We start from the raw sequence: 20852 nt of genomic DNA, 5'->3' as shown, positions 1-20852 counted from the left end.
AGTTATCTTGGTCACAAGGAATGTGAAAATGAAAAATGCACTATTATTAGTTAAATAAAACAAACAAAATATCAGTAAATTAAATAAATATGGCATAAAAATCTGGTTACAATCTCATAATCAGGCTACTAGTTAGAAGTCAGGAGGACCATAAAGTAATCCTAAATCCCCAGTGTCCCAGGCTCTTTGCAGCATAACCTCATATGATGCTGTCTCACTCATGGGGAGTTTCCACTCCTGCATTGTCAATTGCACAATCAAGGTCTCTCTGCCAAACTATTCTCAAATTGTCACATGTGCTACTAGTTAAAAAAAAAAGTTTTTGTAAAATGTTGACGCCTTATGATTAAACAGGTTGTCAAGATAGTCAACAATTGGGTTACCCACTTCACCTGACTGAAAACTTTTTCATCACACGGTGTCTGATTTGTAAGTATTTCCAAAAGTCTCCTTTCTCTAGAATATTTTCATTTGAACAATATTCATAATATCTACTACAGGAAATAACATATAGCTGAAGTATCGAAATAATACATGAAAGAATATCAGAGCAAAAAACAAAAAAATTATAATATATATATATATATATATATATATATATATATATATATATATATATATATATATATATATATATATATATATAGAGAGAGAGAGAGAGAGAGAGAGAGAGAGAGAGAGAGAGAGAGAGAGAGAGAGAGAGAGAGAGAGAGAGAGAGAGAGAAAGTTAAATTCAGACATAAGTGTACATAGTTTCCTGGCTCGGGCGGTATTGATTTTTTTATTCATTTGTTGAGCATATAAAGTTTGTGTTGTAGAACATTTCACTCTGGGGGAGTCTTTGCAAAGTCACATTTGTGTATATAATATTTCATTATTATTATAATAATTGTCTTTTAAGATTATTGGGGACAGTGTTGAAATAAAAACAATCTATATTTACAGTTTTGCCATGCAATTATTTCCATAAGCTTTGGATCATATCACTATTAGTGACAATTATTAACATCAAATTAATAACTAAATATCAAGAGCAGAATCTGGGACTTTTTTCCGAGTCATATTGAGTTCAAATGAGGGGACAGTCTCGGTGCTAAGCAACCGATAGTTAAAGCTATTTCTAAAAATCACTACCAGACCACCATCACGGCCTGACAGCCTTGGTGTCCCGATGTCTCTGTGTTCATTGATCACAGCCACACCCTGAAGAGAGAAATAAATTGAGTTTAAACAGAAACTTATTATACATTTGTAAAGACATGAACAATTAAATGAAGAATTCACTACTGTCTTACCAGCTGTTCTTCTTCTTCATGTGGATGTTTATTCTTTTTGAAGTACTGATAAAAGAGTGATATCATTTAATTACTACTACTACTAAAATCATTTCTACGTTCTACTGTACATACAGTAACATGGACTGAGTAATAACAGTAAAGAACATACCTGTTGGGGATTGTCTGCATTCCTTTTTCTTTCTGTAATAAAACATTACCAATGAAAAGCACCTCAATCAACAACATAATGATCTGACAATTATATTATGTATTAAAAACATAAATGTTTTAGTTGTCTAACTGCCAATCATACCTGTGTCTTTCTTATTTTTGAGATGCCACACGAAAAACAGAGCTATTGCGAGTCCGACCACTAGCACCAGCCCCCCCACAACGCCGCGGCTCACAGCTCCTGAACTTTGTTCTCCACATTCAGCATCTGTTGAAGCAGTTCCTGGTTTTATCAGCTGAAGATCCAATGATTGACATCTGGAATGATAGAGGGACATTTTGACAGGACCATGTGTAGGGAACCATGCTGCTGTTGGAAGAGTTCAGGTGTGTCCATGTCTGATCTGAAGCTTCACTTACTGTGTGTGTGGCTGACACGATGTCAATAATGTCCCATCAGAAAATGTTCCATCTCTGCAGTCAGAGCACTCAGTGTCCCTTAATGCTGTTCCTGTCCAAATGATCCAGTTCAGTTTACATATTGTGAAGAGAACAACGTGTTCTATGACATCTTTACATTTCATCAGATCTGTCTGATCTCCTTTCAGTGGATTTAAAAAACTATTTGATTGTTGACATTTTTGAAGCAGACAGTTAAAAATAAATTATTATATTATATATTTTTATTATATAATACATTTCTTTGTTTCAAGTCCCAACATATAATCTTTTACAAGCTTTCATACTTCAGGAAAAATGATTAATTCTTCTCTTCTCAGACTCTTCTGTTATGGCTGTGTTTGTTTCTGTTTCCTGTAGTCTAGTTTTCTGTCTTGTCTTGTCTGTTTTACTTCCTGTCCTGTGTTTTCCCACCTTTTTTGATTGTTCTGCCCAGCCCTAATGTGTTTCACCTGTTTCCCTCTCCTTGTGTCAGCTGTCTCTCGTTACCTCTACCCTGTGTATTTAGTCTCTGTCTTTCCCTTGTCTGTTGTCAGGTCATTGTATTCACTGTGTATGGTTTTCCATGTTGGAGTTTGTTTGTCGTCTACCCCTTTTTGGTCTCGGTGTTCCTGTTATCTGTTTATTCCTGTTTTTGGATTCTGCCTGTTCCTGCTTATACTCTGCCTGCTGTATCAGGACACATTTTGTTTGGGTATAAGCTGTGATTTATCATTAAATCGTCTGACAAACCTACACTACCTGCCAGTCTCTGCATTTGGATCCAACTCATTCTTTGTAGCCATGACATCTTCTTAAGTTCATTATATTCATTTCTCCTGAACTTTGGTGTTCTCATTTCAAATTAAAGCTATACCTATAATCTCAAAGTCAACACAATAAACTAACCTTTTTGGAGGATATATTGTCCTGGTTGACAGATGCTGTGTTTCTGTGCTTCCACACAGTTGTCCTCTACAGCATGCCTACAGTAGAATCCCTCCAGTGGTTCACAAACTGTATCTGAAATAGTTGTACATGGCCTCTTTATCTTTAAACCAGAACCTGTCAACACATAGAGTTTACATATATATATTTTGTCTCTTCTATTATAGAGCTACATGCTAAAATAGTCCCATTTATAAAAACAGAGAATAAAAGTCTGAGAAGATACCAACAGCTAATATCTTAACAGCAAAAAGATTTTTGATCACGTCGACTGCTATCTACTTATGTGAAAAGAGGATTTTATGACACAAAATAGTCTTCACTGGTCTCACAGTATTTCATAACACATGAGGTCTTTGTTTCTGGGTGCAGTCTCATTCTGCAGTGCAGTAAACTCTTCTAAATGACTTTCTGCATCTTCACAATGACACTGTTAAACCAATCTTTAGTTTTCTCAGTTCTTACACAGCATTAACAGTGGGACCAGCAGTGATAAGCCTACTAAATCTAGGCTTAGTCATACATTTGAACTAATAATTAGAAAATATAAACAGAAGTCTACCTGAATCACAGCGTGAACAGACAAAACATTCTGTAAGCCCTGTAGGACGATCCATAAATGTCCCCTCATTGCAATCCAGACAGGAAGTACTTCTGAACTCCGTGCAATGTTTTCTAACTCGACTTCCTGTTGAAAAGAAAAACAATTTAATTTCATGCAATGTTTCTATTAAATAAAAATGTATTATCTTGAGGTTAATGTAGCTAGGCAAAGTGACATGCACAATGTCTACTAGTGTCATTCTTATTGCCTAGTATTTTTAAAGAAATTATTAAAAGATATCTATAAATTCCTGCCTGTTCTTTTACTGTCACGATAAATTCCACTTGTGACCATGGGAGTAAGACTTACTCCACTGGTCTGCTCCTAGTGGTTAATTCTGCTAAGTATAAGAAGAAACTGTGCCAGGTTTCAGTAAGGATCAGAAAATCCAAATTTTCCCTAAAAATATACATTTTTGAGAAGAAATGTTTTGTTGGTAAGGGAGCGAGCGTTGAGCAGAGCCGTCCTGACAGAAGCTTGGTCAGGAGGGGCTTCAGTAGAGGCAAGAGGCCGGGGGGGCAGGGGGGCCAGGTGTTAGCTCTCTGATGATACCTGCCTTCAGACACATGATGTCTGGGTGATCTGTGGCTTGGAATGACAGGGATGTAGTGTTAATATGGTCACCTATTTTTAATTTAGTCTTAGTCTTAGTCTTGTGCCAAAAAATGTTGTTAGTCAAGTTTTAGTTGACTAAAAATCTCATCATTTTAGTCAAGTTTTAGTCAAAACATTTTAGTCTTTTTTTTTAAATAAATTATTTCTGATAACCATTTCAGTCAACTAGTTATAAAAATAAATCAATTATATAAAGTTATATAAATATTGAGCCTCTTCCTTATTTCACCAGTAAACGACAAAAAAAACCACTGCATGGGGAAAGGATATTTTACACTAAAATAAATGCAGCATGAAACTGGCGAGGCGTATCTCAAGTGAACGCAACATATGTGTTGTTTTTCAGACAACGGCAGCTGCAGACTGTCCTACGTCTCGCGTTGGAAATAGAGACAAACCTTTACACCGTTTAGCTGTCAGCATTGTAACCGTGTTTACCCCAACTGCTAGCTAACGGTAGGCTAACGTTACCTGCTGCCAAGTGTAGTGTTAACTAGCGTCCCGTGCAGCGATGTTTTGGTGGACTCTAACGTCCGTTTAGGAGCATCAGAGAGAAGCGCAGGCATTTAAGTGGCACCAAAATCTGCGTTGCTATTCGGTCCGGTAGATAACGGTCGTTAGGGCACCTGTCGGTGCTGTAGCACCGGGTCTCGATAACAGCTGAATATTCTATCTCATGATGAAAAAGTAGAGACGATTGTAGACGAAAATGAAGAGAGATTTTATCTTAGTTTTTAATTTATGCAAAACATTTTAGTCTCGTCTTTTTTCGTCAACAATAATGCACAACACTTTAGTCTTAAACAGCGTTTTTGGACATCGGCGCAGTCTCGTCATCGTCTCGCCTTAGTCATGGAAAAAAAGGTCGTTGACAAACATATTTAGTCTCGTCTCGTCTGACGAGATTAACACTACAGGGATGGGAACATGTTGGCCTTTAAGGAGTTCCACACAAGGAGAGCTCACTGGACAAGCAGCAAAATGTCCAGGTGAGAGAGATGGAGCAGAAGTTCTGAGTGAAGAGCCTGGAGCCGTTACAGACTTAGTCCGGGACTTGCATGGAACTTTCCTCTGACGTGTCCAATGAACTGTCTCTGTGTTCATTGATCACAGCCACACCCTGAAGAGAGAAATAAATTGAGTTTAAACAGAAACATATTATACATTTGTAAAGACATGAACATTTAAATGAAGAATTCACTACTGTCTTACCCGCTGTTCTTCTTCTTCATGTGGATGTTTATTATTTTTGCACAGTGGCGGCTGCTGGTCTTTCAAAGAGGGGAAGCTCATTTTCGGCCTACATCATAGAAACTAGAAAACCGCTACAGCATTCTGATGAACGACGAGGAGTTCCCTTCTCTGCCACACTCCCACGCAGCTCATCCTGGTCCATCCCCACAGTCAACGCGCCCATTGAGGGCGGACTCTCCCCCCTCGGACTCATCAATCTCCACGCTGGTCATCGGAAGCTCCATGGTAAGGGACCTCCACATTCCCCCTTTACCTAGCGGTCCCTCCAAGGTCTACTGCTTCCCCGGTGCCAAGGTCCGTGACATCCAGCACAAACTTCCCGGCATCCTCGCCCGCCACGCCAAGGTCGACAACATCATCGTGCATGTGAGCACAAACGACATCAGAGAGAGACGGTCGATAGCACTCCAGGAAGACTTCACCACTCTCATCACCATCCTGATGGGCACAGGTAAGCGGATTGTCATCTCTGGGCCTCTACCCTTACAGGAAGGGTGCGGAGAGATGGTCCAGACTGTTCTGGCTCCACACCTGGCTGGAACCACTCTGCACTTCCCTGAGCATTCCCTATGTCGACAACTTCAACTTGTTCTGGGAGATGCCCAACCTGCTGAAGCGTGATGGTCTCCACCCAAACCGACACGGAGCCAGGATGCTATCTGACAACATAACGACCACACTGACAGAAGGCAAGTATTGACATTATGTTGAAAATATCACAGATTCATGTCCCCCAGGTATTGATCCTGATAGCACTATACAAGTGGATGAATCTGAAAATGTTTTCTGTAGGATAACATGTAATACTAGTATTATTCCAGTAACGTGTAGTACTAGTACTATTCCAGTAACATGTAGTACTCGTACTATTCCAATTATAATCAACAACAGACCACACAAAGTGGTGAATAGAGGGGCAATACTTAACAACCTAATTGGAATTAAAACTACCACTGCAATGATAGAAAAGGATAGGAAAATTAGATGTGGATTACTAAATATCAGATCTTTGTCTTCTAAAGCAGTACTCGTAAATGAATTGATATCTGATAATCAAATTGATCTATTCTGTCTTACTGAAACCTGGCTGGGCCATGAAGAATATGTTAGTCTAAATGAAGCCACCCCTCCCAGTCATATTAATACTCAAATTCCTAGAGGCTCAGGCCGAGGAGGGGGAGTTGCAGCCATATTTGATTCAAGCCTGTTAATTAACCCTAAACCCAAACTAAATTATAACTCTTTCGAAAGCCTTGTTCTTAATCTTCAACATCCAACACGGAAATCAGAACAGCCAATTATATTTGTTGTTGTCTACCGAGCTCCAGGTCCGTATTCTGAATTTTTATCTGAATTCTCAGAGTTTTTATCATGTGTAGTCCTTAAATCAGACAAAGTACTTATTGTAGGTGATTTTAATATCCATGTGGACGTTGACAATGATAGCCTTAGTACGGCTTTCAACTCATTACTGGATTCAATCGGTTTCAGTCAGAGTGTGCACAAGGCGACGCACTGTTTTAACCACACCCTCGACCTTGTGCTGGCATATGGTATTGAAATTGAGGATTTAATAATATTTCCATGAGAATCTGGTATTATCAGATCATTTTTAATTACTTTTGAATTCTTGTTACCTGACCATACTAAACCAGATAGCAGCTTCTACACTAGATGCCTATCTGACAGTGCTATAGCTAAATTTAAGGAAAATATTCCTACAGCATTCCAGTCTATGTCGTGCCTTAACATAACAGAGGACCTTTATGTTAACCTCAGTCCCTCTCAAATTGATACATTTGTAGAGCGGTGCTACAACTTGCCCTCACGGACGACCTTAGACTCTGTCGCTCCTCTCACAAAGAAGACGATAAAGCAAAGGAAATTAGCTCCTTGGTATAACTCCCAAACTCGCAAATTAAAACAAATCTCACTAAACATCGAAAGTAAGTAGCGCTCCACCAAAGTGGAGGAATCCCGTTTGGAATGGCAAGACAGTCTGAAAACCTATAGGAAGGCCCTAAGAAAAGCCAGGTCAGACTATTACTCATCACTAATAGAAGAAAACAAGAACAACCCAAGGTTTCTTTTCAGCACTGTAGCCAGGCTGACAGATAGCCACAGCTCTACTGAGCCATCTATTCCTCTAGCTCTGAGTAGTGATGACTTCATGAGCTTCTTTAATGATAAAATTATAACAATTAGAGATAAAATTCATCATCTTTTGCCCTTAACTTCTAACAGTTCATCTTTAAATGCAGGACCGCTAGAAAGAACGACGACTCCCGACATGTACTTGGACTGCTTTTATCCTATAGACCTTCAACAATTAATGTTAAAGATATCCTCAGCAAAGCCATCTACCTGTCTCTTAGACCCCATCCCAACGAGGCTACTCAAAGAAGCGTTACCCGTGGTAAACACTTCATATGATCAATATGTCTTTACTAACAGGTTATGTACCGCAGTCATTTAAAATTGCTGTGATAAAACCTCTTCTGAAAAAACCCACCCTAGATCCTGAGGTCTTAGCAAACTATAGACCTATATCTAACCTTCCCTTTCTATCCAAGATCCTTGAGAAGGTGGTTGCTAATCAGTTATGTGATTTTCTACATAGCAACAGTCTATTTGATGATTTTCAATCAGGATTTAGAAAGAAACATAGCACAGAGACGGCACTGGTGAAAATGACTAACGACCTTCTAACTGCTGCAGACAAAGGACTTGCCTCCATTCTTGTTCTACTAGATCTTAGTGCTGCATTTGACACTATTGACCATACTATCCTGTTACAGAGACTGGAACACTTAGTTGGCATTAAAGGACTCGCACTAAGCTGGTTTAAGTCCTATTTCTCTGAACGATCCCAGTTTGTTAATGTTAATGATAAACCCTCCAAGCACGCTAAAGTTAGCCATGGCGTTCCTCAAGGCTCAGTGCTTGGACCAATTCTATTTTCCTTATATATGCTTCCTCTAGGTAATATTATTAGGAAACACTCAATTAACTATCACTGTTACGCAGACAATACCCAATTATATCTGTCAATTAAGCCAGATGAAAGTGGTCAGTTAGCAAGACTTCAAACATGTATTGAGGATATAAAATCCTGGATGACCCACAATTTCCTGATGTTAAACTCAGACAAAACTGAAGTTATTGTGATAGGACCAACGCACCGCCGAACTTCGTTTTCGAAAGATATAGTTACTCTGGATGGTATTACCCTGCCCTTCAGCACTGCTGTCAGAAATCTATGAGTAATTTTTGATCAGGATATATCCTTCAACGCCCACTTAAAACAAACCTCAAGAATAGCCTTTTTCCATCTTCGTAACATTGCCAAAATTAGGAATATCCTGTCTCAAAACGATGCTGAAAAACTAGTCCATGCATTCGTTACTTCTAGACTAGATTACTGCAATTCCTTATTATCAGGTTGCCCAAATAAGTCCCTTAGGACTCTCCAACTGATCCAGAATGCTGCAGCACGTGTTCTGACGAGAACTAAGAGAAGAGATCATGTATTAGCTTCTCTGCATTGGCTTCCAGTGAAATATAGGATCAAATTTAAAATCCTCTTCCTGACTTACAAAGCTCAAAATGGTCAAGCACCATCATACTTAGAAGAGCTCATAGTACCTTATTGTCCCACTAGAGCACTGCGCTCCCGGAATGCGGGGCTACTTATGGTTTCTAGAGTCTCTGGAAGTAGACTGGGGGCCAGGGCCTTCAGCTATCAGGCTGCAGTATTGTGGAACCAGCTCCCAGTCTGGGTTCGAGGAGCAGACACCGTCACCACATTTAAGAGTAAACTGAAAACCCTCCTCTTCGATAAAGCTTATAGTTAGGGAACGAGGAGTTGAAGCGTCCACCTAACCTGGCCCACCTGCTTCTCCTCGTAGTCATCAGTTTTATATACTGTATAATTAATAATCTAGCGAGAGTAGAGGGAGGCAGGCCAGTACAGCCCGATCCGGTTGGGGGGAGTTCTAGCCCGACCAGGCACCTCTCTTTAACCTGCCTCTCTTAAGTTATGCTATTACAATTCTAGACTGCCGGGGAGGCTGTTCCTCCCTAAGACACACTGAGCTGCTCTCTCATCTCTACTTGTTACTTTTGTATGCATCCTGTCCCAGAAATGCTTGTTACTAATCTAGCTCTGGGGAGTTTACTCCCCGGAGTCCTTATGTTTCTACTTCGCAGAGCTATGCTCTGCAATTCTCTGCATTCTCCGCATCCTGCTGCGTCCTGCTGCACCCGCAGCACCCACCCGTGCTCTGCCGCGCCACGTTACATCCCGCAACGCCCTGCTGTGATGTTCCTATGCACAGAGTAGTCAGGATCCGGTATAGGAGACTGCACTACTCAGTATGACACGATGTGCCCTGCTATGACATGAACTTCCACGATAACCTTCAAGTCACTGTGACTTCTAATGTGACTATTATCACCACTGTTCATCACGCCCCAATCGCCCGTCAGACACCGCCTACCAAGAGTCTGGGTCTGCGAGGTTTCTTCCTAAAAGGGAGTTTTTTTGCCACTGTCGCAATAGCCACTGCTAATGCTTGCTCTTGAGGGAATTACTGTAATTGTTGGGGTTTTGGAATTTATAGAGTGTGGTCTAGACCTACTCTGTCTGTAAAGTGTCTCGAGATAACTTTTGTTATGATTTGATACTATAAATAAAATTGAATTGAATTGAATCATAAGAATTGTCCGTTTATTTATAATAATAATAATATAATAATATATATTGTATAATAATAGTAATAATAATAATAATAATAATAATAATTTATAACATCCGTGAGAAGGTTTCATCAAGATGCATGGCCAGCAGTACCGTTTCTTTGTCACAGCACTTCCAGTCAGCCAGCTAACTTTGTCATACCAGGAGAGCTGTTACTGTTACTTTGCCTTATCTTTTGCACTAAATCAATCTTAAATGTTTTGCAACCTTGGCGTTATCTTTGATTCCACCCTCTCCCTTGAGCCTCACATCCGTCAAGTCATTAAAACCTCCTTCTTTCACCTCCGCAACATCGGCAAAATCAGACCCTCTCTCACACCCCCGCTGCTGAAAGACTCATTCACGCCTTCATCTCCTCCCGACTGGACTACTGCAACTCACTTCTCCTCGGCATCAGCTCTACCAACATCAACCGACTCCAACTGGTCCAGAACTCAGCCGCCCGCCTAATCACCCGCTCCAAATCCGGGCACCACATCACTCCAGTCCTAAAACAACTCCACTGGCTTCCTATCTCCCACTGGATTACCTACAAAATCCTGGTCCTCACCCACAAAGCCCTCCACCCTCTGGCCTCCTCATACCTCACTGACCTCCTCTCCCCGTACCAACCCTCACGGACTCCTCTGCATCCACAAGTCCAACCTCTGCAGTTTTGGGGACAGAGCATTCTCCAGAGCAGCTCCCAGGCTCTGGAACTCCCTCCCCCAAGAGATCCGCACCTCTGAGTCCCTCACCACCTTCCAGTCCCGCCTCAAGACCCATCTCTTCACCTCTGCCTATCCCTAGCCCCACGCCCCCCTCCCTTTTCATCTATGCCTTAATCTTGTTTTGTTTTGTTCTGTTTTGTTTTTATAATCTACCCTGCCCTGTAAAGCGACTTTGAGTCTATGAAAAGCGCTATATAAATTCAATTTATTATTATTATTAAATGTTTATCTGCCCTGCTGTTTAATTCTACGTTTCTCCTCGTAAGGAAGACTTTTAAATGGCTTTGCCAAAATCAGGTTGACAATATTAGCATTGTCTGCCATCGTGTGCAGTTTGCTAGCTGGCTAGTTCACCCCTACAACACTAGCCTAGCCTACTGTATGATTGAATGAACGAACAAACGATCTAACAAAACGATATTAAATTCGAAGGAGGAAATGTGGGAATTAAGTTAAACTGAAACAAGGAATATGGTGTATAATTGTATGAAATGTATGATGTAAATTGGCTAGCAATTTTGCCAAGCAAATACCAAGAAATAGGTCGCAGCAGTTCGTCTTTTGACTACGCTTTGCTTCGGCAACTTTTTATAGTACAAAATCGCTGTCAATCAAAAGGAGATGCGGTCTTTCGACAGACCCTCCAAATCATGCAGAAGCCCGGAGTCCAGGCCAGCCCACTCCTCCACTGACCCCCAGAGAGGCTGAGCGTCCGTGGGCGGGACATAATCGCAGCATTTATCCAATGACCATCTAGTTTTGAAGCACTGAGAAAAACTGATCAAAGCCCCATTGAAGTCCATGGACACCAGGCTTCAACAGGGAAATGCACTGAGACGCTACGGGAATGTATGAGAAGGAAATCGAGTCAGTAGACCTGCTATATGTAGCTGATTCTGAACTAACTCGTCTTGGAGATGAACGTGTTCTAACGCATTTTTGGTTGATAAAATGTTAACACAATAGTACATATTTGACCATTAATGTTTTGACATTTTAGGGGAGCTGAGCTTCCCTTGCAATGTTAAAGAAATCACCTCTGCTTTTGAAGTACTGACAAAATAGTGATATAATTTAATTACTACTACTACTAAAATCATTTCTACATTCTACCGTACATATAGTAACATGGACTGAGTAATAACAGTAAAGAACATACCTGTTGGGGAGTGTCTGCATTCCTTTTTCTTTCTGTAATAAAACATTACCAATGAAAAGCACCTCAATCAACAACATCATGATCTGACAAATATATTATGTATTAAAAACATAAATGTTTTAATTGTCTAAATGCCAATCATACCTGTGTCTTTCTTCTTTTTGAGATGCCAGAAAAACAGTGCTATTGCGAGTCCGACCACTAAACACACACAGGTCACAAGCGGACCCCAACGACTCCGATCTCCTGAACTTTGTTCTCCACATTCAGCATCTGTTGAAGCAGTTCCTGGTTTTATCAGCTGAAGATCCAATGATTGACATCTGGAATGATAGAGGGATATTTTGACAGGACCATGTGTAGGGAACCATGCTGCTGTTGGAAGAGTTCAGGTGTGTCCATGTCTGATCTGAAGCTTCACTTACTGTGTGTGTGGCTGACACGATGTCAATAATGTCCCATCAGAAAATGTTCCATTGCTGCAGTCAGAGCACTCAGTGTCCCTTAATGCTGTTCCTGCAAATACAAATTAAATAAAAAAAACAGTATTTGATTGTTGAGATTTTTGAAGCATAAAGTTTAAAATACATTCACAGACATTTCTTTGTTTTAAGTCCCAAAATATAATCTTTCACAAGCTTTTATGTTTCAGTAAAAACAATTCATTCCCATGAAGGCCTGCTTCACAGTTGCACAAATACTATTCTACGGTTGGGCCTGCTCCATTACTGAACATGAACAAAAAGGTCCACCACACATCTCATGACCTCCATCAGCTGACGGAGTTACTAAGTTGTCATGAGGCGGTTCAGATGATGACAAAGGAATCTAACTAGAGTGTCAGTCATGTGATAGGTGATCAGCAAACGACTGGAGGATCTCAATATCATACTGTCTGTCTGAATATACATGCATTTACTGCAGCCGGGGAATGACTGTAACAGCACTGTAGCAGCACTACAGTAAAGTCCCTCCAGTTCTGGTGGAAAACAAAATTGTCTTTTAAACTAACAAACCGTGTTTTTTTATGCTTTATTGATATTTATACACCACATCGACCTGCTTAATAATTAAAAAAGACATGGTATCTCACTTGTTTTACAATATGGGACCTTTAAGTTCATAAGGTCATTTTCACTGAACTTTGGTGTTCTCATTTAAATCTTAAACTATACCTATACTCCTAAATTCAGCACGAGGGACTAACCTTTTTGGCTGATATATTGTCCTGGTTGACATCTGCTGTGTTTCTGTGCTTCCACACAGCTGTTTTCTGAAGAGAACAGACAGTAGAATCCCTCCAGTGGTTCACAAAATGTATTTGATGTAGTCGTACATGGTGTCTTTATCGTTAAACCAGAACCTGTCAACACATAAATAGGTTACATAACCGTACCACCCCTAGTTTCTACTATTAATTAGGAAACATAAACAGAAGTCTACCTGAATCACAGCGTGCACAAGGAAAACATTCTGTAAGCCCTGTAGGACGATCCATAAATGTTCCCTCGTCGCAATCAAGACAGGAAGTACTTCCAAACTCTGTGCAATGTTTTCTAACTCGACTTCCTGTTGAAAAGAAAAGAAAATAGCTCATGCAATATAATGTTTCTAATAAAAGGGATACTTTGCCAATAGCTGCTTTCCGACCGGAGGGATTTTTGCAGTTCCTAGAACATAACATTTCTAGAACCCTTTTTTTCTTATGTTCCGACTGGACCAATTTGGGGATTTTTAAGTTCCTCTGGCTGCAGTTCCTGTAACTCTTTCAGCTCCTACTTCAGGGCAGGGTCTTTTTGCTGTTGCCTTTTCAGCATAGGGACCTAGGTCAACGAGGGTCGGGTTTCCGGTACAGACAGACCAACAACGGGACAATTTTAACAGTTTTCGCCATCTTATTCACCACTAAATTCACCACTAAATTCACTCCTGACAACGTTTTAGGCGAGGAATGAACTGTTTAGATTTTGAATATAGGCAGTCTTGAGAAAATTTATGCCAAATTGACAATTTGCTTCAAAGTTTTCGGAGTAGAGACGCTCCATGAAGTGAGGCGACAGCCAGCAGGCTTGTCGGAGATAAACTCCACAAGCGTGCCCTGCAGACTTAAAAACCTCACTGTCACACACACACACACACACACACACACACACACACACACACACACACACACACACACACACACACACACACACACACACACACACACACACACACACACACACACACACACACACACACACACAGGTGGGGGAGAGAGATACCCATTTCTCTTCGGGAGACTTGTTTAAATTATGACAAATATGCTATATACATTAGACCGTTGCGTGCTTGCATTACTCCCTTAGCCCTCCTACCTATGGCCACTTGGCCAGTGTAAATTGGTTTTGGGGAAGAGTAGTTAGTAGATCCGCTTAGAAGTGGACTTTTCCTATAACTACTTGGTCGGAAAGCGGCTATAGTAAATGCAGCTCTGTGTCATGGCAGTGTGGGGGCAGGTATTTGGCTTCCGTGGCGCTAGTGCACATTCAATCAGATCTTACCAGCAGGACACGTAGGACAGCACTGATCCCCAAACAGATACTCTGTTGGATTACATGTGAGGGTATGTCTTCTGAAGACACTCAGCACAAGTATCTGTGAAGAGAAGCCTGGTTAGAACATACAACACATACTGCAAATCAAATTCACGGATAGAAGCTGTTGAAATGAACTCTGATAGAAATCTGTCTAAATTTCTGACTGCACATGAAGGCAGCACGGAAAGCAGCGGAGAAAAAAAGAGATGAAGCAAGAGGTGAAGGGACTTTCCTTTTTGTTGCACAACACAGTCTCCTATTGTTACACAAACTCGAGCAGTGCTTGTGTTTCGTTTTTAACGGGCTGCAATGTGATCTCTCCTCAGCGGGACTCCTAGCAAGAGCCTTCAAAAATTACAAAACATCGAAGCGATTAAGCTTTAAGTCATTAAAGCGACTTTGAGTCTATGAAAAGCGCTATATAAATTCAATTTATTATTATTATTATCCAAAACATCCATGGTAATGCCCCTCCTTACTTAAAGAACTACTCACACCACAAACCTCCTCACGTAACCTTCGCTCCAGAAACAAAGTCCTTCTTCACCCCCACAGGACCAAACTCGGCTCCTTGCCTGTGGAGAACCCTCCCAGACCACCTGAGAGCTCCACAAACCACGGACTCTTTCAACAAGGGCCTAAAAACCTTTCTTTTTTAGCAAGTTTTCTCATAAATCTCTATTTGTGTTATTGTTTGTCTTTATTTCTTTGCTTTGCTTTTGACCCTGTTTTTCTCCTGCAGCCCTTTGGGATTGATTTGTCAATGAAAAGTGCTCTACAAATAAAATGTATTAATATTATTACCTTCAGAGCAGTGGCGATTTCTTTAAGACTGCAAGGGAACCTCAGCTTCCCTCAATGTCAAAAGATTAATGGTCAAATATGTACTATTGTGTTAACATTTTATTGACTACAAATGCGTTAGAACACGTTCATCTCCAAGACCAGTTAGTTCAGAATCAGCTACATATAGCAGGTCTACTGACTCAATTTCCTTCTCATACATTCCCGTAGCGTCTCAGTGCATTTCCCTGTTGAAGCCTGGTGTCCATGGACTTCAATGGGGCTGCTTTGATCAGTTTTTTTCAGTGCTTCGAAACTAGACAGTCATTGGATAAATGCTGCGATTATGTCCCGCCCACGGACGCTCAGCGTCTCTGGGGGTCAATGGAGGAGTGGGCTGGCATGGACTACGGGATTCTGCATGATGATTGGAGGGTCTGTTGAAAGACTGCATCTCCTTTTGATTGACAGCGATTTTGTACTATAAAAAGTTGCCGAAGCTATTTGAGCTCAGTCCCATCGCGGAGTGTAGTCGAAAGACAAACGATTGCTAGCCAATTTTCAACATACATTTCATACAATTATACACCACATTCCTTGTTTCAGTTTAACCTAATTCCCACATTTCCTCCTTCGTGTTTAAAGGTGCCCTGCCACACAAAACCGTTTTTCTTTGTATTTTTTTAAATCTGTTAGGTCCATATGTGTTTGTGTTATGTGGTGAATGTGAAAATGAACTGCTAGCTCCTCTGTCAGCTCTAGCCAGAAATAAGCAGAGAAATCAGGCCAATTACAAAAGCTGGTCAGTCTGACATCATATTGCCTGAGCTCATTACTATTCATGAGCTCGCCCAGTTGTGCTGGGTAAAGGATGCTGACAGCCAGGCTCTCATTGGCTAGCTGTTAGCCAATCAGATTCAAACAGCTTAGCTTGTTGAAGAACTAGCAGAAATCGAGCTGAGTCTTCCTGCAGGCTTTCTATAACAAACTAGAAAGGCTTGAAACAAGGTAACCAAGGCATTTTTTTCCACAAAAAATGTTACAGAGTCCATGGTAGAACTTCAGACATTACCACAAAGTAATGAAATACGTGTGGCAGGGCACCTTTAATATTGTTTTGTTAGATTGTTTGTTCATTCATACAGTAGGCTAGGCTAGTGTTGTAGGGGTGAACTAGCCAGCTAGCAAACCTCACACGATGGCAGACAAAGCTAATATTGTCAACCTGGTTTTGGCAAAGCCATTTGAAAGTCTTCCTTACGAGGAGAAACGTAGGATTAAACAGCAGGGCAGATAAACACCTAAGATTGATTTAGTGCAAAAGATAAGGCAAGGTAACAGTTACAGCTCTCCTGGTATGACAAAGTTAGCCAAGGGCAGAATTACATATAAATAAATGGACATGGAGTTTTTAAAAAAATTTTGTTGCCGCAATAGAGACAGTGATGTTTCCTATTTATAATAATGTTAATGGGACTCTCAGGACGCAATAAGGACAGATGAGTCTGATCTCTAGTCACTTATATTGTTTTCATTGCAGTTTGAGCAGAAGTGATAACATTCACTTCCGCTCAAAGTTTGTTTCACCTGTTCACCTGTTGGTTTTTTGGGCTTTGACAGAGAGGGTGTGAGACTGGGAGCAAACACTTTCTCTTGAACGCTGCACTAACAATTATTTCTACTCAAAAGGTAACTTTACATTTGGTAACTGCACTGCGAATTGTATTTTAGTGTGGAAGAAGAGGAATAAATCATTGTGCAATCTTGAGCGCGTCACAGTGTGTTTATGCATCTCTGTGTTTAGTCACTCGCGGCTGCACTTGGGCAGCTTAGAGCTGCAACAAAGGGGTTATAAAGAAAGAAAGAGAGAAAGAAATGTTGGAGAGGAGCAACATGATGAATGAATTATAATAAAAGCTTGCTGTGATAACATTATTTTACCAGCAATGGTGCAACTGTCAAATGTCTTCTTAACATCATTGTATGTGGCAGGATCTCAGTTTCTATGGACTGAAGACATCTCACTCAGATTTGGGAGGAAGAGAGACGTCAAATCCAAAACAGGAACACCATCTGGAAACAAAAAGAAGACAACCATGTAGAGATTACACTACACACAGCAGAGACCTGCTCTAATGCAGCTGGAGATGTTGTATACGATTTATTGCCAAAAAGCATTGTTACCACAGATCTACCAAACACAAATGTCCTTACTTTTTGTTTATCTGGTATCAGCGGACTCAGTGTGCAAATTTGCTGGATATAACTTGCGTTGTGAACTGTATGCTGCGTGTGTGCGAAGTGATTTGGAATATAATGGAACCACTAGCACTGCCGTGGCTAATCCTGTCTGGCCAAGTCATTCAGGGCTCTGCTGACGGGTCCATCAGCAGCAGTGGCCTTCTAATGTACAGCCGGTCCGAGCTGCTGGGACTGCGGGACAGCGGAGTGCTACCGTCGCCTGATCTGCTCCACGATGTGCCTGGGGAGCTACGACAACATCACGGACCGGGCCTCTGTCGAGGCAGGAAGGCCAGGAAACGGGGTAGGAGAGGCGGCCTCAGACAGCACATCCGAGGAGCCACCAAGCTACCGCTACCACCCATACATCTCTGCAACCCACGATCCTTAAAAAACACACTGGATGAACTGCGTCAACAGGTTGGAGCCTGCTACGAATACCCTGAGTCTGGTCTAATGGCTTTTACGGAAACCTGGTTTAGCGAAGAAGTGTCAGACAACTTTATTCAAATTGAAGGTAACAAAGTGTAACACTAGAAACAACAACATCCTCAATAAATGATATATCAAGGACGCCTACACAGTCAGAGCCAGAACTCCCCTGAATAACTCTGACCATAATGTTATCCAGCTGCTCTCCACATAACGCTCAGTTTTTAAGTCCAGCATACCGAAAATCCAGTCTGTGAAGGTATCGTCAAATGGTCCAGTGACAAAAAGGAGGAGCTGAAGGGATTCTTCCTCTGCACAGACTGGGATATCTTTTTCAAGGATGCAGACTAGAGCCCGACCGATAAAGGATTTATTAAGGCCAAAATCACTACAAATATTTGGTGATTTAAAAATCCGATATTCTGATATATCGGCCGATATATATATTTTTTTAAATCCAGAAACGCATAAAAAAACATAAACAGATTTCCCTAACATTAGTTTTTTGTAGTTATTTAGCAGAGCAGAGGTCGCGCACGGCTCTTTTTTTTCAGCGGCGCGTGACAAAGCGGAAACAGGATGCCTGAACGAGTTCGCCGACAACAGGATGCCAGGACTCTCAGAGTGACTGCAATACTCTTGTAAACTTATGAGTGAGTTCTTTTATGGCGAATGAAAGGCTTGATCCGACCAAGTAGGTCATCCAATCAAATCAAAGCATTGACGGCAATGCTGCTGCCAGTTCTGCCGTTGTTTACCTTTTTCTTCTTCTTCTAGTCCGTAGAAAGAGCAGCGTCGGTAGCCTTTCCTCATTAGCACCACCTCTGTTCAGGAGAAGACTGCAACTAGTGTCGCGAGCACCAGCGCAGGTATAAATAGTCACGGCGATCCCATGACGTCACATTTCCACATGCCATCTGGGCTGCGTCTAGTATATAAGAACCTTTAACACCGTCCTGTCTTATCCAGCACTGGTGCCCCACAAGGATGTGTCAGTTCACCTCTTTCGTTTACATTGTACACCAATGACTGAGCCAAACCAACATATAGTAACATTTTCAGATGACACTGTCCTTCTCAGTTTGCTAACTAAAGAAAGCAATATAAGCGTCCACCAAGTTGCTGTGGACAAGTTTGTCAACTGGTGTGATTCACACCAACTTCATATTAACACAATCAAAACTGTAGAAATGCTGGTAGACCCCAGATCAGCTGGAGATCGGAGCCCTGTGGCCATCCATGATTATGACATCAAGCAGGTGTCCTCATTTAAATATCTAGGAGTTTATATTATAATTATAATGACCTGAGCTGGCGCACACATGTAACAAATGTCTTTGCCAGAACTCATCAGCGTCTCCACTTTTTGCACAGACTTAGAGTTATTTGGGGTCTGTAAAAATATCATGTTAATCTTCTATAGAGCAACAATAGAGTCAATTCTTTGGTATGGTATTACCACCTGGTTTGGGAATTTGACAGTCAAATCCAAAACTCAGATGTTTGATCTGGTTAACACGGTAGGCAAAATGATGGGAACACCTGCACCTCTCAACCTGCAGGAGCTTTTTGATCAGGCAACAATCAGGCAGGCTAAGACCATTCTATCTGATAACTCTCACGTGTTTTCTTCAGAGTTTGAGCTATTGAACTCAGGAAAGAGGTACAGGGTTCCTCTGTTCAAATATATCAGCTAGAAGCACTCATTTGTTCCTGTCTCAGTCAAGCTCATTAATAAGCAGCGATGAACGTATGACTATGAGTTCTTTAATGTATATCTGTGACTGAATGTATGTATGGATATGAATGGAGGAATTAATGTATATTTATAACTGAATGTATGGATATTTATGAATAGATAAATTATTTATTTTTTTATTTTAATTTTTTCATGACTGAATTTAACTGTACATTTGTCTTTTAATTGTTTTAACACTGTGCTTGTTGTGTTGTAATGGCACATTTACATTTAAGCATGATTCTTTTACTTTTTATGTTTTATTTCTGTTTTAGTTTTTCCCACAACACCGAAAGGGATTCTATCTCATTCCTACATGTTGATTCTGATTCTGCTAAACTAGGGAGCCACCAAGTCTGGAGACGAATGCGTACAGCCTTTGTTTGCTCTGTGGTGTTTTTTGCAACATAAGAGGCCTATTGCCTATTCAGTCCTGCCATGCCAGTTGAGATGTACGGGTCATGTGACCTCAGGGTGAAAGTAGTGCAGAGGGGAAAGAACAAAATGGCTCCGAGATGTCTCTTGTGTCTTTAGATTGTCTTCATGTGTATCAGATTGCCTGTGAGAAATGTAGAGTCATGATAAGCCAAGTGCGTGTGTGCTGTCACTCTGAAGATGTATTTAAGCTCACTGTTTCTGTTCCCTCATTGAAGAAACTTTTCCACACTGGGCTGCTGTCTTTTGTGAAATGTATGTTCTTCCTATATTAGGAAGCAAATATATTTTTAATAAAATACAAAAACCTGACTTGGTTTAGTCTTTGAGTGTCTTATCTGTTTCACTTTCTAACTCTTTAAATTCACTCCTGCTGCAAAATAAACTTCCACAACAGTGTTTTTCTGTTGTAACCCTTGCAGCAATTTCTCTCAGTGTCCAAAACTAATTTCTCCTTGGGGAGACTAATAAAGATATTTTGACTTTGAAATTCAGAAAATTACACAATACAATAAATTAATAAGTTATGATATTATATTATATGAATAAGCCTTTATTGGTCCCCAATGGGAAATTCCAAAGCTATCTAGCATTAGGCATAGGCCTATATAAAGTTATACAACACATCTAAAAGAATATGTTTTAATATATATATTTTTTTTAAATAGGCTATATAAGAGTTTGCCCCCATGTAATAGTAGCAGGAGCT

At 40.7% G+C, this 20852-nt stretch overlaps 1 protein-coding gene across 4 annotated transcripts; it reads right to left on the bottom strand.

Annotated features, from left to right (window-relative positions):
- Window positions 1-718: 718 nt before the first annotated feature.
- LOC114559299 (tumor necrosis factor receptor superfamily member 5-like) lies at window positions 719-12073 on the bottom strand. 4 transcript variants are annotated; one of them, XM_028583891.1, is made up of 9 exons: window positions 5266-5440; window positions 5020-5173; window positions 3397-3522; window positions 2796-2951; window positions 1869-1959; window positions 1591-1766; window positions 1447-1478; window positions 1296-1340; window positions 719-1203 (listed from the first exon to the last, which is right to left on the bottom strand). In XM_028583891.1, exons 3-9 carry the CDS (start codon window positions 3449-3451, stop codon window positions 1021-1023), a joined length of 738 nt encoding a protein of 245 aa, XP_028439692.1. In that variant the 5' UTR covers window positions 3452-3522; window positions 5020-5173; window positions 5266-5440; the 3' UTR covers window positions 719-1020. The 4 variants fall into 4 exon arrangements, with proteins under 4 accessions (XP_028439692.1, XP_028439693.1, XP_028439691.1 ...); XM_028583892.1 differs by having other exon boundaries at window positions 5096-5173; XM_028583890.1 differs by lacking the exons at window positions 5020-5173; window positions 5266-5440 and adding an exon at window positions 11936-12073.
- Window positions 12074-20852: the final 8779 nt, after the last annotated feature.

Source organism: Perca flavescens, chromosome 7 (genome assembly GCF_004354835.1).
Source record: "Perca flavescens isolate YP-PL-M2 chromosome 7, PFLA_1.0, whole genome shotgun sequence".
Taxonomy (NCBI): domain Eukaryota; kingdom Metazoa; phylum Chordata; class Actinopteri; order Perciformes; family Percidae; genus Perca; species Perca flavescens.
Note: the sequence above shows the minus strand (reverse complement) of the source record. Positions and strands in the feature narration are given on the sequence as shown.